At 55.0% G+C, this 17,730-nt stretch overlaps 1 protein-coding gene across 1 annotated transcript in view; it reads left to right on the top strand.

Annotated features, from left to right (window-relative positions):
* The window catches only part of LOC106898687 (protein Wiz-like), a 71,959-nt gene that overhangs the window by 36,654 nt on the left and 17,575 nt on the right, over nucleotides 1-17,730 (top strand). Inside the window, exons 4-6 of the mRNA XM_014960097.1 lie at nucleotides 11,488-11,542; nucleotides 14,753-17,271; nucleotides 17,498-17,728. Of these exons, the coding sequence (XP_014815583.1) occupies nucleotides 11,488-11,542; nucleotides 14,753-17,271; nucleotides 17,498-17,728 (2,805 nt within the window). The remainder of the gene's footprint in view (nucleotides 1-11,487; nucleotides 11,543-14,752; nucleotides 17,272-17,497; nucleotides 17,729-17,730) is intronic.

The raw sequence follows: 17,730 nt of genomic DNA, 5'->3' as shown, positions 1-17,730 counted from the left end.
CCTCCCCGAGGTCTCTGGGCTGCTGTGGGGCCGTCTCCTGGCTCCGTCGGTGGTGGAAGGGTGCGGTCCTTCCTCTGGGCAGACGGCTCCATCCTCTCCTGGCTCCGCTCTTCGGCTGGAAGACCTGCAGGTTGGCCTCTTTCTTGGAAAAGAAACCACAGCTGTTTCCGAGAAGATGACGGTGCCCAGATGGTCAAGTTTTGGGAGATATGAATTGAACGTCATCTTCTGGCCACCCTTGGGTGGCTCTGGCAAGTCCTACAAGGGCTGGAGGGACCGTGCTGAACCGGGACAGCCGAAGGGAAGCAGTGAAGCTGCGGTTTGGCTCACATCTAGACACTTAACATCTCCTTTTCCACCCTGGTGGGACTTCTCCAGCTCTCGGTGACCTCTGAGATGAGGTACCTCATCCCTGGCTTCATCTTCTTCCTCCTCGATCAGAGCTCAACAGCACGTTGGGGTCTCAGTGGGTGATTGAGTCACCCCGTGGTGGTCACTGTCTGGTGGAGATGTGTCGGTGCTCGTGGTGGGACGGGTGTCAGAAGGTCCCAGCCCTCCTAAGTGTCCATGTTGAGGTCCTGCAGCTCCGGCTGGACCGTAACAATGTCTCTGGATAAACCCGGCTCGAGTCCTTCCTCCAGATGTTTTCTGCGAAGTCTGTGAAATTGTGGCGAGCTCCAGCTGACCATAAACATCCCAAGGAGTGGAGCCAACATCTCGAGATGTGTCATCCTTCCTCCTGCTGCCTCTTCCAAGAGCAGCACGAGGCTTCCTCAGCTCCGCCGACTGGGGTGGCTCGAACGCCAGCCCATCTTCACCAGCCAAAGGCGCTGCCTTCCTTTAATTTAGGGGTTTTTTTTGGTTCCAGATCAAGAAATTTGCTGAAATCCAGCTGTCCCCAGGGGACTCTACTTTCTCGGTGTGAAAACTTGGGCGCCCTCTGGAGAATTGATGGTGGAGTCTTTATTTCTGAGCCCAAACTCGAGGATCTCTTGGGGTCATTCGTTATTTCTGAGCCCAAACTCGAGGATCTCTTAGGGTGGTTCTTTATTTCTGAGCCAAAACATGAGGATCTCTTGGGTGATTCCTTATTTTTGAGCCAAAACTCAAGGATCTTCTGAGTCATTCTTTATTTCTGAGCCCAAACATGAGGATCTCTTGGGTGATTCTTTATTTCTGAGGAGACACAAGGTTCTCCTGAGTAATTCCTTATCTCTGAGCCCAAACTCAAGGATCTCTTGGGTCATTCTCTATTTCTGAGCCAAAACACAAGGATCTTCTGGGTCATTCTCTATTTCTGAGCCCAAACTCGAGGATCTCTTGGGGTGATTCTTTATTTCTCTTGGGTTGCCCAGAGAAGCTGTGGCTGCCCCATCCCTGGAGGGGTTCAAGACCAAGGTTGGACGGGGCTTGGAGCAACCTGGGCTGGTGGGAGGTGTCTGGGGGTGGCACTCGCTGGGCTTTAAGGTCTCTTCCCACCCAAACCACTTTGTGATTCTATGAGATGCCCTTTTCCAAGCGTCTGGGTTGCCAGGACGAGGCGGATCTCGCTGAGGAGGTGCTGAGTCAGCACATCCAACACCCTCCCCTCCCAGCCGGGGCCGTTCCCCACCTCCGAGACCACTTCCTGAGCAGGCGTTGCCTTTCTAACTGCTGGAGGGGGAACCAGTTGGTGATAACGGGGACAGGATAAACCCCCTCAAACCGGATAAACCCCCCCAAAACTGCTGCCTGTGATGGAGGCTGGAGGGACCTGCTCATCCCCCAGCGCATGGTAGGACACGGGGGCCACACGCACACGGTCTCGCGGGGGGAGTTTGGGTTGAAAATAAAGCCAATTTGCATCTAGAAACCAAAGAGGGGACTCCATGGATGGAATCAACTCTGAGAGTGGGGTGGAAACCCACAGGCTGGATTTTAGGGGAGGTGGGACCTGGATGGGGAGAGGGGTTCTTGCCCCAAAGCTCATCCATGGGGAAGGATGGGCACTTAGTGGTTGCTCCAAGGTTTTCCTCGTGTCCATTGGGACCCACAACCGTCCCCACATGTAGCTGGTAGAGGTGGAACGCAGGGTGGCTTTGGCCCAGAGCCGATGTGGTCTCCATGGTCTTCTCCTCTGGGAAACATCTGCGTGTCCGTCCTTCCTCCATGGCTCATGGTTGTCCTTAAAATTTTCTGGGTGTGCTGATATTGGAAAATTGCTGTTTTGAGGAGCGCTTTGGAGGTTCTTGTCTCCTGCTCTGGAGTTCCTGGTGGTGTGGTTTCTGGGTGAGAGGAGGGTGGAAACCCACGGACTGGATTTTAGGGGAGGTGGGACCTGGATGGGGAGAGGGGTTTTGTCCCAAAGCTCATCCATGGGGAAGGACGGGCACTCTGTGGTTGCTCCAAGGTTTTCCTCATGTCCGTTGGACCCACAACCGTCCCCACATGTAGCTGGTAGAGGTGGAACGCAGGGTGGCTTTGGCCCAGAGCCGATGTGGTCTCCGTGGTCTTCTCCTATGGGAAACATCTGCGTGTCCATCCTTGCTCCATGGCTGATGGTTGTCCTTAAAATTTTCTGGGTGTGCTGATATTGGAAAATTGCTGTTTTGAGGAGCGCTTTGGAGGTTCTTGTCTCCTGCTCTGGAGTTCCTGGTGGTGTGGTTTCTGGGTGAGAGGAGGGTGGAAACCCATGGGCTGGATTTTAGGGGAGGTGGAACGTGGATGGGGAGAGGGGTTCTTGCCCCAAAGCCTATCTGTCGGGAAGGACGGGTTCTCGGTGGTTGCGCCAAGGTTTTCCTCGTGTCCATTGGGACCAACAACTGTCCCCACATGTTGGTGGTGGACTGGAGGGACTGGAAGGGGCTCTAAGGTCTCCCTGGAGCCTTCTCTTCTCCAGGCTGAACCCCCTCAGCTCTCTCAGCCTGTCCTTACATCAGAGGGGCTCCAGCCCTCCCAGCATCTCTGGGGTCTCCTCCAGCCCCTTTCTGACACCTCTGTGTCCTTCTGATGTCCCCAAACATCTCCCCAGAGCGGGGCAGAGGGGCAGAATCTGCCCCCTCCCAGCTCCTTCCTGCCTGGGCAAAGTCCAGCAGCAGAAATATCAGCCACTGGGACGCTGGTTGCTCAACCCTGGACATTCCCAGCCCTTAAATACACGGATTTCCACCACCCTGTGCCCGTCGAGGGGGGGGTGAAGGGACCCACATCCCTCCCGGGAAGCCCGAGGAGAAGCAAACAGGGCTCCGTCAGCAGCTGGTTAAGCCCAAGTCAGAGGAGACACGATGTGCTGCCAACAACGCTGCGCTTTGAAGAGCTCCTGTCCTCAAGGTCACCTGCCCCCACGGGCTGAGGAGCGTCCTGAAACCCTGCCCTGAACCCACCACGCAGCAAAGAGGAGAAAGAAACGTCCCTCGTTTCCATCTGCTGATGGCCGAGAGCTTTCACCGGAGCGACAAGTGGGAAAACCTGACCCTAAATGTGCCCGTTTTCAAGAGGAAACATGAAGTTCATGTCTCCAGCCAAGCCCTTCCGTGGCGTAACCTCTCCTGATGCCACCAAAGTCTCCAGCTTGCTCCTGGCCAACCCCAGCAAGGGGGTCAGAGAACGCCATCGTCTCTCATCCGGCTCTGGGGAGAAGGTTTGGACAGCGATGTGAGACCGTTGGGTGAAATCATTTCTGCTGGAGAGCAGCTGTTGGGAGCGTGGAGCGATGCCGACCCCTTGGGGTGGAGGAGTAGCATCTACCCCATGGATTTGGGGCAGGAATACCCTTGAAGAGGTTGAGTCTGGCATTGGTGGCCACCCAGAGAGCTCCGGGCTGAGCCCAAGACACGCTGAGCACCCAGGTGGCTTGTTCAGGTGCTTTTGGTTGGACGAGGGGGGTGCTGGGGTATGGGTGGTCATCTTCTCTTGGGCAAGGGAGAAGCTCTGCCATGGAGCATCTCATGGTGGCCATGTGGGAGCTCTTGGTCCTATTTAGGGCGGGTTGGAGAAAAAAGAGCTGCCGGTTGCATCCTCTTTTGAAGGATCTCCATGTTTTGCTTCTCCTGATGTCTGTTCTTAGCCCAGAGCCACGTGCTGGTGGTCAGGGGTGTCACAGTTGCCAGGTGAAGGTACTGATGGTGCCTTTCGCCACCAAACACCACAGTTTGACCTTCAAACATGACCCTTTGGGTTGGACCTGCTGTGGCTCTGCTAGTGTGGACATGGTCTTGGAGAGGTCTTCTTCCATGGCTGCTTTGGGCTGGAGGAGCCAAGTTTTGGGGCCATGGGATGGAGTTGGAGATGGGCTGGTGGTTTGGGGTGTAGAGATTGCTGGGCAAAGGTATTTATTGTGTCTTTGGCCACCAAACACCACTTTTTGCCTGGAAACATGAGCCTGGGTTGGGTTGGACCTGCCATGGCTCTGCTAGCGTGGATGTGGTCTTGGAGAGGTCTTCCATGGCTGCTTTGGGCTGGAAGAGCCAAGTTTTGAGGCCATGGGATAGAATTGGAGATGGGCTGGAATGTGGGAAACAAAGTTCCTGCTTCCCTATGAGCTTTTGGGAGCTCAATATCTCCAACGGTGCTGGGGCTGGAAGATCCTCCCATTTCTTGGCCATCATGTAGGCCCAGGTGGCTGGAGAAGAGGACAATAGCCTCAAGGTGCTTCAGGGGAGATTTAGGAGGGATATTAGGAAAAATTTCTACACCCAAAGGGTTGTCAAGTGGTGGAATCATCATCCCTGGAGGTATTTAATAGAGGTGGTGCTGAGGGACGTGGGTTAGTGGTGGCTTTGTCAGTGTTGGGTTGATGGTTGGACTCGATGATCTGAAAAGTCCCTTCCAACCTGGACCATTCTCTTCTGTGAGTCTCTGATTGAACTTTTCCAGGGTGGGATTCCTTGTGCTGGTAGAAAACCCAAATCCCCGCTATCCGATGCGGCAGAAATCCCTGTGGGTGGTAGCCCACCGCGTGGGGTGATAGCCCACCATGTTGGGTGGTAGCCCACTGCGCTGGGTTGGCAGCCAGCCTGTGGCCACCCAACTTCTCAGCTCCAGCCCCACCACGACATGGCGACATGGGACTGGGAATCCTACTGAGCGGGTCCTTCTGCTGGTTTTTCTGGCACCACCAGTTGGTTTCATGTTTTTAGATGACAAAAGCTGACGCGTCGAGTCCAATTTATAGATTTTTTCCAGGTTATTTACAATATGCAGAAGCTCCATCAGCTTCAGGTGCCAATGAGTGAATTTTTTTTTTTCTTCCCCCCCGTACCTTTTGCTCTCAAATCAAACACCTCAGAGATGAAAGCCCGAAGCAGGAGCTGGTCTTTAATTCCAGAGCTGAACCCGTGCCTTGCGACATCTTGCATCGCACGGAAGATGATGCAATAACTCACCCCTTGCCTAATCCGGTTGCTCAAATGGCAAGGTCCCTCAGCCTGGCTGGAGAAGAGATAAAATATCTCTTCTCGACTCTTTTTTTTCTTTTTCTTTTTTTTTTCTCCCCCCAGTTTATTTAGAAAGACTGGGAAAAAAACCACCTAAGCCCTGGGAGAGTGTGTTTGGGCTGAGAGAAGGCTTTTTTGGGGGTGATCAATTGGTTTTTGAGGGTTTTTGGAAGCCTTCAAAGTGATATTGCAATTTCTTCTCCAATTTGCTTAATTTTTGATTTCTACCGAGTCCATTTCTGGACTAAACCCTCTGGAGGAGACTGGATTTCTACCGAGTCCATTTCTGGACTAAACCAAGTTGTCACCCTCTGGAGGAGACTGTTTTTTTCCTCCCTTGACTGGAGACCAGTTCACAACCATCTTCAGAACGACGTCCTTTGGAAATGTCAGCCCTTCTGCTGTGGGACCCCAGTTGATCTGGGAGGTTCTGAGGAGCTTGACTGGAGACCAGTTCACCTCATCTTCAGCCCTTGATGTCCTCTGGAAGTGCTGGTCCTGCAGTGAGACCTCAGTTGATCTGGGAGGTTCTGGAGAGCTTGAGTTGGAGCTGAGTCTCCTTCCACATCCTTTACCACTGAGATAGGAGATGCGGGAAGCACGTGGAGGTCCAGGTGGGTGTCCTTCCTCCCGTTGTGGAGGATCGTATGGAAGGGACACACTTCTGTTGTGTCCAGGGGATGGAGCCTTACACAGTTTGAAGGTTGGGAAATAATAGTATTTTAGAGTTTTCTTCAATCTTCACTCCTTTAGGCTCTTTTAAGCTGTTACTAGACTCCTCCTGGGAGCTGGGTAGAAACCTCTGAGATGAATAAGGTGGTTTTTGAGGAGAATAAGGTGTTTTTTGGATCTCTCAGAAGAGAGATCCTCTCCCTGTTTCACGTTGGTCTGGAGTCTTGATGGAAACCACCATCCAAAAAACCTCTTTGCTTTGCGCTCTTGAACTTCTTTGAGGGGATTTAATTGTAAAATTAGGGAATAATTGAGGTTAAGAAGGACCCTCTGGGCATCTTCATCCCAAACCTGAGCTCAAAGCACAGCCAACCTCAACGTTAGGTTGCTTGAGCTCCATCAAGTTGAGTTTTAAGCATCTCCAAGGAGGAGTTTGACTTAATCTTCTCTCCATCTTCCAATGAGTGGCTGTTGGAAGCACCTTCACGTTCTCTTCCTGGAGCAGAACATGCCTGACTCCTCCAGGTCTTTATCCATCACATCCTCCAGTCTACGATGACTGGGGAGCCCTTTTTTGGGCTCGTTTCGTTGGTTGTTGGATCTGTCGACATCTCTGCGACCTCCTGATGGAGCAGGGTGACCTTGCTCATTATCACGGCGGTCGTTAGTTGTAAAATACGTGTCAGACAAAATAAACCCAACCATTTGAGTAGGAAGAATCTACCGTAGGAAGAGCGGTGACGTGGAAAAGCACCTCAAGGTGCATCCTGAGGTGTTTTTTGGGGTGATGGGGAAGGTTTGGGTGTTATTTTTGCACCCTGAGGGATGGTGGAGCCTCTGGGGCACGTCGTTAACCTCTGCTTATCGACTCCGATGAGCCGGGGCTCTTTGGGCTTTTCTGGAGATGTCGGTATTTCTCAACCCATGACCTTTGAAACGCGTTCTGTAATTAAACCGTCGCCGAATTTCTCTAGAGCTGGGTCTGTCACATCCTGGTCTGGGCAAAAAAAACCCAAAAACCAACCAAACTTCTCTCTCGTGCTGGGAGACTCACGGCTTGTCCCTGTTCTCCAGCTTTTTTTGGCCACGTGTGATGGTTGGATTTTTGCAAAGCGTCTCAATGTCCTGCCCCAGACAGAGAGGGGAGACCCCGGTGGCCCCGATTTGAGGGTGTTTGACCTCTGGGAGGGGGGAGAGATGGTTGAGCTGAGAAATGGATCCCGATTACTCCCGGGGGTTCCCTCGGGAGAAGCTGCGGAGCAGCTCCTGCTGGAATTTACCATAGAGGGTAAATCCCAGCCGCCGAAGTCCGAGACGTTAAAAACTCCCTTCATCTCTCGCCGTTTCCAAGAAACCGGGATTTGCAGGGAGCGAACGTGCTCATCGGGAGGAAGATAAATCACCGCGTGTTTTCCTCCAAAGGAGACAAGTTTCTAAAAATAGGAGCCGTTGCCGGAGCTCCAGAGAACAAAAGAGTCCCCTGGAAGGCTCCTGCCACCGGCCCTTTCTCGGCCGTCGGTGGTTTTTTTGCCCTTAAATCCAGCGCTGGGGATTTAGGGATGTGTTTTGAAAATCTGTCGATTTGGGAGGGTTGGGTTTGTTGTTTTGGTGTTTTGTTTTTTTTTTTTTCCCCTGTCCTTTTCCTTGGCATTCCCGTCCCCGGCTGCTCGGTGACTCAGGCTTTCCTGAATGAATGTTTCCTGGTCTTGCGTGACCTCGGCAACTTGGCCCTGGATCCCTCCAGCTTTTTCCAAAATGATTTTTTTTTTTTTTATTTTTTTTTTTTTTTGGAAGCCAAAAAGGACCCAATTTTGGGGGCCGGGGATGCTGTCACCTCCCCGGGACAGGCTCCGGGGGCACCGACGTGACGTGTTGTGGTCCCAGCTCTTAAGTCTGGATAGAAGATCTCGAACCCCATCGCCTCCAGATCATCTGGAGATGCTCAGCCTCAAAAGTCTTGCCCCTGAGGTGGCTTCACCTCAAACGTTAGAAGGTTGAGAAGCCAACCCTGGCTTTTCATGTCCCTCCTCTGCTTTGGGGGGCAGGTCCTGCCCTTCCTCCTCCTTCTCCACAACCAACGTGGTGGTCTGGATGCCACCTTCCTCCTGATTTTACGCCACATAACCAGTAATTTATAGAATAAATGCAAACTGTGAGTGGCTGCGTCCGTCCCAGAGGTCATTTGGGGCTCTCGAGGCTCTCACAGGCTGAGCCCATGGACCATTGGCCATCTGTTCCCAAAGTGCCCCCCGTTTCCATCCCAGCTTGATCTTCCTCCCTCTCATCTTCACCTTCAACATCAAAGGGCTTTCTGGGCCATTGGTTGGTGCCCGGGGGAGGATGAGCTGTTCCTTGCACATCCCTTTTCTCCATGAGCCCCACGTGTGCTCGGTGGTGGCTCTACACCCTCCATGGAGCTGTGGACACCTCCTTCCTGTGGCCTCCCAGTTTGTTCCACCACACCAGTCAGCCCCAGGCAGCGCTTGGATGTCTGGACATTCCAAAATGATGATGATGATGATGGGAGCAGGGATGCAGGACATTTCCTCTCCCAGTAGCCAGGTGCTTGCCTGGGACTGGGCATCCCATGACCCAAGATGATGATGATGATGGGAGCAGGGATACAGGACAATTCCTTGCCCCAGGCAAGCACCTGGCTGCTGGGACTTGGCTACCGTGACCCAAGATGATGATGATGATGATGATGGGAGCAGGGATACAGGACAATTCCTTGCCCCAGGCAAGCACCTGGCTGCTGGGACTTGGCTACCGTGACCCAAGATGATGATGATGATGATGATGGGAGGGGGGATGCAGGACAATTTCTTGTCCCAGCAGCAACTTTGCTTGCCTGGGGCCGGCTAATGGGCTGCCATGACCCAAGATGATGATGATGATGATGATGATGGGAGCAGGGATACGAGACAATTCCTTCTCCCAGCAGCCAGGTGCTTGCCTGGAGCTTGGCTACTGTGACCCAAGATGATGATGATGATGATGATGGGAGCAGGGATGCAGGACATTCCCTGTCCCAGCAGCCAGGTGCTTGCCTGGGGCTGGGCATCCCATGACCCAAGATGATGATGATGATGGGAGCAGGGATACGAGACAATTCCTTCTCCCAGCAGCCAGGTGCTTGCCTGGAGCTTGGCTACCGTGACCCAAGATGATGATGATGATGATGATGATGCTGATGATGGGAGGAGGGATGCAGGACAATTTCTTGTCCCAGCAGCAACTTTGCTTGCCTGGGGCCGGCTACTGGGCTGCCGTGACCCAAGATGATGATGATGCTACTGGGCTGCCGTGACCCAAGATGATGATGATGAAGAATGATGATGATGGGAGGAGGGATGCAGGACAATTTCTCGTCCCAGCAGCAACTTTGCTTGCCTGGGGCCAGCTAATGGGCTACCATGACCCAAGATGATGATGATGATGATGATGGGAGCAAGGATGCAGGACAAATCCATACCTGGGACAGGCAATGCGTGGCCAGAGAAGAATGAGGGGAATCCAGCACGAGGAGTGAGACCCCCGTGTCCTGCCTGGAGCTCAGTGGTGGCTGATGGAGCCTCTGGGCCAGTAGGTTTGATCCAAAGTCTTCATCAGATGTAGTCAAAGGCTTTCCTCCTCCCGATGAAGGATGTATCTGGGTCTGATAAATCTCAGAAGACCCTACAGATCTTCAGGAGGCGTTTCCTTGACTTTCATCACTGCCTGAAATCCTCTTCTCACAGGTGGGCTTGGAGGTGATTGAGCCCAGGAGCCATCCCCAGGGGTTTGGCCAACAACGGAGTGAAGCAAAGCTCTTCCAAGCCCCAAATGTTGCTGGGGCACCTGGAAATACCCCATATGTTTGTCATCTCTGGGGTTTTGGCCAACAGCAACGGAGTGAAGCAAAGCTCTTCCAAGCCCCAAATGTTGCTGGGGCACCTGGAAAAACCCCATATGTTGACCATCCATGGGGATTTGGCCAACAGCAGAACGAAGCAAAGCTCCTCCAAGCCCCAAATGATGCTGGGGCACCTGGAAAAAGCCAGTGTGTTGACCATCCACGGGGATTTGGCCAACAGCAGAACAAAGCAAAGCTCCTCCAAGCCCCAAATGATGCTGGGGCACCTGGAAATACCCCATATGTTTGTCATCTCTGGGGGTTTGGCCAACACTAGAGCAATGCAAAGCTCCTCCAAGCCCCAAATGATGCTGCGTCACCCAGAAAAACCCTATGTCCTGGCCATCCTGTGGGGGTTTGGCCAACACCAGAGTGAAGCAGAGCTCCTCCAAGCCCCAAATGATGCTGCGTCACCCAGAAAAACCCTATGTCCTGGCCATCCTGTGGGGGTTTGGCCAACACCAGAGTGAAGCAGAGCTCCTCCAAGCCCCAAATGATGCTGGGGCACCTGGAAAAACTCTGTGTGTTGACCATCCATGGGGATTTGGCCAACAGCAGAATGAAGCGAAGCTCCTCCAAGCCCCAAATGATGCTGGGGCACCTGGAAAAACCCATGTGTTTGTCATCTTTGGGGGTTTAGCCAACACTAGAGCAAAGCAAAGCTCCTCCAAGCCCCAAATGATGCTGGGGCACCTGGAAGAACCCATGTGTTTGTCATCTCTGGGGGTTTAGCCAACACTAGAGCAAAGCAAAGCTCCTCCAAGCCCCAAATGATGCTGGGGCACCTGGAAAAACCCAGTGCATTGACCATCCATGGGGGTTTGGCCAACACCAGAGTGAAGCAAAGCTCCAAATGATGCTGGGGCACCTGGAAAAACCCCGTGTGTTGACCATCCATGGGGATTTGGCCAACAGCAGAGCGAAGCAGAGCTCCTCCAAGCCCCAAACGATGCTGGGGCACCCAGAAAAACCCTACGTCCTGGCCATCCTGTGGGGCTTTGGCCAACACCAGAGTGAAGCAAAGTCCTTCTAAGCCCCAGGTGATGCTGAGACACTATGAGCAAGTCTGTGGTGCTGTTCTGTGGGCTGGGCTGTGTGTCGGTGCCGGGGAAACTCATGAATCCCCATCCCTAGAGCCGTCTTCTTCATGGGGTGGCCCAAGACAACCCTTTTCCAGCTGCCGGGTTCCTCGGTGGTGGGAGCGCGGCCGGCGGCGTGTGCACCTTCCCCTTCAACTGCTTTAGACGATTATACATCAAATAGTCACTGGTGGGATTAAACCCTCTTAAGTGTGGCTGGGAAATCCTCCCATAATCCCGACCCGGCCGTAGGAGGGGAAGGACGGGGCAGCAGGAGCTGGGGGTGGAGGGGGGGGGTGGGTTTTATCTGCTGGGGAAAGCTTTTTTAACACAGGAAAAAAAAAATAAATCACTTTATTTATTGCAAATTGAGTTGGGAGAAGCTTCTCCTGGGCACTGACCTTGGGGTTTTCGTTCTCTGTTGCAGATGAGCCCGATCCTGCCCTCTCCGGTGCCGTCCCAGCTCTCCGGACCCAACTGGGGTAAGTTCCTGGGGGGGACGTGGCAGAGTGGGGAGCCCCATCTCCCCCTCGTTAACGGTGCTCCAGTTACACGAAACCCTGAAATATCTCCCCTGGCTGTCCCCCAGGAGGGTTGTCCCACCAGCGAGGACGTCAGCAGGTCCCTCCAGAGGGCACAGTGCCCTCGCTGCGGAGCCGCGTGGGATGCTCTAATTCACCTCGTTTGTCCCATTTCCCGACAAACCACCCGGCTTCTGCCACCCTAAATCACCCCCCGGAGCCTCCCGGTCCTTGCAGAGCCTCCCAGTTCCCCTTGGAGCCACCTGGTCCCTCTGGAGCTCTCCCAGTTGCCCTGGGAGCCCTCCAGGTCCTCCTGGAGCCATTCTGGCTCCCTTGGGAGCTACCCCCATCCCCCTGGGGCCCTCCCAGTTCCCCCAGGAGCCATCCTGGTCCCCCTGGAGGTCTCCCAGTTGCCCTGGGAGCCCTCCAGGTCCTCCTGGAGCCATTCTGGCTCCCTTGGGAGCTACCCCCATCCCCCTGGGGCCCTCCCAGTTCCCCCAGGAGCCATCCTGGTCCCCCTGGAGGTCTCCCAGTTGCCCTGGGAGCCCTCCAGGTCCTCCTGGAGCCATTCTGGCTCCCTTGGGAGCTACCCCCATCCCCCTGGGGCCCTCCCAGTTCCCCCAGGAGCCATCCTGGTCCCCCTGGAGGTCTCCCAGTTGCCCTGGGAGCCCTCCAGGTCCTTCTGGAGCCATCCCAGTTCTCCTGGGAGCCCTCCCAGTTCCCCTTGGAGCCATCCTGATCCCTCTGGAGCCCTCCCAGTTGCCCTGGGAGCTACCCCCATCTCCTTGGAGCCACCCCAGTTCCCCTTGGCTCCATCCTGGTCCCCCTGGAGCTCTCCCAGTTGCCCTCAGAGCCCTCCAGGTCCTCCTGGAGCCATCCCAATTCTCCTGGGAGCCCTCTCAGTTCCCTTGGGAGCCACCCCCACCCCCCTGGAGTGCTCCCAGTTCCCCTCGGAGCCACTCCAGTCCCCCCTGGAGCCCTCACAGTCTCCCTGGTGCCACCCCAGTTCCCCTTGGAGCCATCCTGGTCCCCCTGGAGCTCTCCCAGTTCCCCTCAGAGCCTTCCCAGTTCCCCTCGGCACCGCTGGGGCTATCCCTGCTGGGAGGTGGATGCCCAATTTGGTTTCCTTGGGTGTCCTGAAGCTGCTCAGGGGTGTCCCAAATAGCCCTGAGCACCCCAGAAAAGGCAGGTTTAGGGGTGCCATTGCCCCGTCCCCAGTTATTTCTCTCCAGTATAAACAGGGAAAAGCTGGGAGGGCGAGCGTCAAGCCCATCCTGGTCCCCCTGGAGCTCTCCCAGTTCCCCTCAGAGCCTTCCCAGTTCCCCTCGGCACCGCTGGGGCTATCCCTGCTGGGAGGTGGATGCCCAATTTGGTTTCCTTGGGTGTCCTGAAGCTGCTCAGGGGTGTCCCAAATAGCCCTGAGCACCCCAGAAAAGGCAGGTTTAGGGGTGCCATTGCCCCGTCCCCAGTTATTTCTCTCCAGTATAAACAGGGAAAAGCTGGGAGGGCGAGTGTGGTGGGGCGGGAGGGTCATTTCCACCCAAAACTTGGCTTTTCCCAGGAAATAAACAGGTTTAAAAAGGAGGAGAGGGAGGGCTCGAGCAAGAAGCGTGGATCTGGCAGCCCCGCTGTCCCCAACAAAGGTGCTTTGTTCTCCCGGCGGCACAACTCGACCCCTCAGATGGTGTTTTGCTGCTCCTCGCACGAGGTCTTGACTCTCATGGGGCTTCTCCGGGTGTCCTTCAAGACTCTCTGCTTCCCTCCCCTCCCCGAGCCTCCCACCATCCCAGCAGAAGGGCTGGAGGCTCCTTAGATCCTGTCTCCCAACCATAGGTCCTGTCTCCAGCCCCTCGAGGCATCTCAGAGAACATCGAGTGTCTCTGTTGTGTCCTCATGGCCATCACCACGTCCTCCCTTCTTCCAGGAAAAAGCCTCCAAGCCCAATGTAGGACTTTCCAAACCACGAGGTTGGGATCACCCGTGGGTGTTCTCAGCCCTTCTCTAACATCCAACACATCTTCAGTGCCGTGGTGGTACCCACAGCACCCATCGAGGTGGCCTGGGACCACCTGGTCCCACCATAGAGCTCACCCCATAGAGGTTTTTATGTTCTCCAGTCACTTGATGGGGTTCTTCCCAGCTTTGGGGGTTCTTCCCGAGAGTGTGGAAGAGGATGAGGAAGGAACCACCTTGATCTGCTGTGGTTTGGGGTCTCTGCACAGAGAAGAAAGATTTCCCACTGCTGCTGTGGGAGTGTGGAAGAGGATGAGGAAGGAACCACCTTGATCTGCTGTGGTTTGGGGTCTCTGCACAGAGAAGAAAGATTTCCCACTGCTGCTGTGGGGAGGGATCACCCCAGGACTTCCATTTAATCATGGAGAGAAACCATCCTTTGGTCCCAGAGACCTTTGGTGTGGTCCAAGCTGGCTCTTAAATAATATTTTACTCAACTTTGAAGAGCTTTGGGTCTTTTCTTTGGCCCGACAGTGACAAATGTCATCGCTAAGAGCAAATATCCCCTTTGAGTTGGCACCCCATAGAGGTTTTTATGTTCTCCAGTCACTTGATGGGGTTCTTCCTGAGGGTGTGGAAGAGGATGAGGAAGGAACCACCTTGATCTGCTGTGGTTTGGGGTCTCTGCACAGAGAAGAAAGGCTTCTCAATGCTGCTGTGAGGAGGGATCACCCCAGGACTTCCATTTAATCATGGAGAGAAACCATCCTTTGGTCCCAGAGACCTTTGGTGTGGTCCAAGTCCCTTTGAGTTGAGTAAAAAGGAGGCAAGAAGGGGTCCAAGAATCCCCAGGAGTTTGGAGGAGAAAGAGGGGGAGCAAAAAGTGGGGTGGAGCAAGGAGAAGATGAGTTCTGGGCCAAGGTGATGTGGTGGTGGGAACCCAACGCTCTTGTTGTACTTGGCGTGAATGTGGAAGAGCCATCACTGCTTGGAGAAAGCTTAGGAGAAGATGCAGAAATGCTTCTAGGTGGCCACGGCCAAGAGAGGGCGGGGGGGTTGTCCCAAATTTTGAATATTTGGGGCGATATGGGAGTCACCACGACATCCCCAGCTCGTGACACCACATAGACGTGGGATGGTTCTGGGTCAACCCTCTTGTAAATGGAAACCTTGGTCCAAACCCCTTATTAACTCTCAAAAACCCCCCTTTACTTTCAGCTCCACGAACGAAGAACATTTGGAGTTCAAGAAGGCTTCTTTGTACCGACCGGAGGCCAGGAGCTCCCTGGACCTACGAAACATGACGGTGTCCAGCAGCCTCAGCTGGGACACCTCGGAGCTGGGGACGAGAGCGGGCGAGGGGCGAGAAGAAAGCCCTTTAGAGAGACTCTCGGGCTCCAAGGAGCCGAAGGAGTCGGCCTTCGCCGCCGAGCCCCCCCAGGCAGTCAACACCCTGGAGGTGGATCCCGAGCAACTGGAGAGCGACTCCGAGGAGCTGGAGGGTGACAAGGGGACGGCGGAGACGCCCAGCCCTCGCGCCGGGGCGGCGGTTGGCGGTGGGGAAGAGAAATATCTCAAAACCGAACCAAAGCAACTCGAGGGCCTCGGCAAAGAGCACTTAGAGAAAAGCAAGAGGGGAATCCAGAGGCTCGACTGGGTTTCTAGACCCACCAAGAGCCCGAGTCCTCACTACAAAGACGTCAACAAGCCGACAGATGTAGCAACCAACTTGCCCTTTCGGGGCCGTGAAGTGCCTCCTCCGCTGACTCCGACGGTCTTCAGGAAAACGCTAAACCCTGTCCTGGGCAAGTCCAAATCCTTGGAGAGCTCCTCGTCCCACAGGAAGGGGCTGATGGTCGACACGGACGTGGGGGAGATCAACCCCCTCAACGCGACCGAGTGGACGATCCAAAAGCCGGGTCTTCAGCTTGGAGCCGATCTGGCCGTCGGCAAACAGTCCTGGACGGTAAATGCCGAAGACTCGGTGGAGAGGATCCCGTTGATGTCCCTGGAACCCGCTCCCTGCAGCTCCTATGACATCGAGATGAGGCCCTACGTCTGCAGCGTCTTGTTGGAGGAGCAAGGGAAGGAGGAGCTGGGTCCAGAGGAGGATCCTACGGTCTACACCTGCATCGAGTGCAGCATCTACTTCAAGAAGAAGGAACATCTGATGGATCACATGCTCCAGCACAACCGGGGACCAGGGAGGGACCAAGACGGAGATGCTTTGGGAGGACAATGTCAGTTCTGCTGCAACGAGTGCGGGTGGGCCTTTGGAGACCCCACCTCTTTGGAGCAGCACAAGAGGCTCCACCAAGAATCCAGGGAGAAAATCATCGAAGAGATCCAGAAGCTGAACGAGTTTCCCGACGAAGGCCGGGAAGCCCGGCTGCAGTGCCCCAAGTGTGTCTTTGGCACAAACTCCTCCAAGATCTTCGTCCAACACGCCAAGATGCACGTCAAGGAGAGGAAGGACCAAGGGGCGAAGAACGTCAATCTCTTTGGAAGCGGGGGCGGCGGGGAGATGCGGGACAGCCCCCTGCAGGGCATCTACAAACCCTTCAAACCCAACGAACACGTGGCCCTGCAGATGCAGGTCCCGCCTCACGCCGGGGGCAAAGGGCTCAGCACCTGCGTGCTCTGCAGCTTCCCGGCCCCCAACGAGAACATCCTCAAGGAGCACATGAAATACGCCCATTCCCACCTCTCCTGGGACACCGAGGTCTACGAGGAGGATCCCAATCAACCAGGAACCAGCAGAGATGCCTACAGCCCGGCCAGGTCGGGCCGGTTGGCCGAGACGGATTATTTTGGCAAAACAGAGCGGCTTTTCCCTCCTCCCCATCCCCAAGAAAGCACGTCGCATTACGAAGCCCTCCACGGTTTTGCCCTAAGTCACCCCAGACTCGAGAAGAGCAACGGGGCTAGTAAAAAGGACTACCAGACCTCGGGGTTTCATGCCAGGAAAGGGGCTCCCTACGCCACCCCCCATAAAAACCTGGGTCTCTCCGCTTTCCCCGCCGCGAAAGCTTATTCCCAGTTGGCTCTGCAGCACCTGAAAAAAAAAGCGGCGTCTCAGCACCTTGAAGGAGAAGGCGACGGGCTCCGGAGCCACCCCATGGGGCTGGAGGAGCTCAGGCACAAGTGGACGTTGGCCAACGACGCCGGGAGCCTGGAAGAGGAGATCTCGGTGAGCGCCGAGATGGATTTGGGCGAGAGCAGGGGCCTCAAACCCGTGGCCATCCCTCAAGCTGCCTTAGACCTCAAGAGGACCTTCAGAGACACCTTGAAAGCCACCGACTCTTCCATCGCTTCGGAGGAACAGCAGCACCAGTTGCGGATGATGGTCCCCATCGTCCTCCTGGAGGAGGTCAACCCGCACCCCAAGGCGACCAAGCGACCTCGGGGGAAGCCATTGAAGAGGAAAAACACCCTCCCTTCCCAGGAATTCCTGATGGAAGAGCCCATTCCCTTGGACGTGCTCCTGTTGGACGCTCCTCTGGAGGGTCCTCTGGAGCTGGATGACCTCCTGGACTCCGACTCGCCCATGTTGAAGAACGAGGAGAGGAAATGTCCCTACTGCCCCGACAGGTTTCACAACGGCATCGGGCTGGCGAACCACGTGCGGGGCCACCTCAACAGGGTGGGGGTGAGCTACAACGTCCGTCATTTCATCTCGGCGGAAGAAGTGAAAGCTATTGAGCAAAAATTTTCCTTCCAAAAGAAGAAGAAAAAAGGTAGTATGTATTCAATTCACCGTGCTTTCTATTTTCTGGGTTTTATCAGTGGGGAGGGGTCTTTCTCCTCCTCACCGAGAACTGGGTACGTATGGGACTGTGGGCAACCTCAACCGTGGTGGCCAAGGCCTCTTGGGTGCAATAAATGCCCCCCTCCCCGTTTCCCTTCCTGGGAGCCCCGATTTAGGGGGTTTTTTTCACTCATTTTCTGCCCTTCTTTCCGCAGTTGCGAACTTTGACCCCAGCACTTTCAGCCTGATGCGCTGCGAGTTCTGCGGGGCCGGTTTCGACACGCGAGCGGGTCTCTCCAGCCACGCCAGAGCCCACCTGAGGGACTTTGGGATCACTAACTGGGAGCTCACCATCTCCCCCATCAACATCCTGAAGGAGCTCTTGGCCAACTCTTCGGAGCACCCGATGCTGCAGGCGGCCATGGGAGCGGAACCCTCCTCCCCGCGC

The sequence above is a fragment of the Calidris pugnax genome, unplaced genomic scaffold, assembly GCF_001431845.1.
Source record: "Calidris pugnax isolate Ruff unplaced genomic scaffold, ASM143184v1 scaffold498, whole genome shotgun sequence".
NCBI lineage: Eukaryota > Metazoa > Chordata > Aves > Charadriiformes > Scolopacidae > Calidris > Calidris pugnax.
The sequence above is the reverse complement of the archived record's forward strand: the minus strand, read 5'-3'. Positions and strand labels throughout refer to the sequence as shown.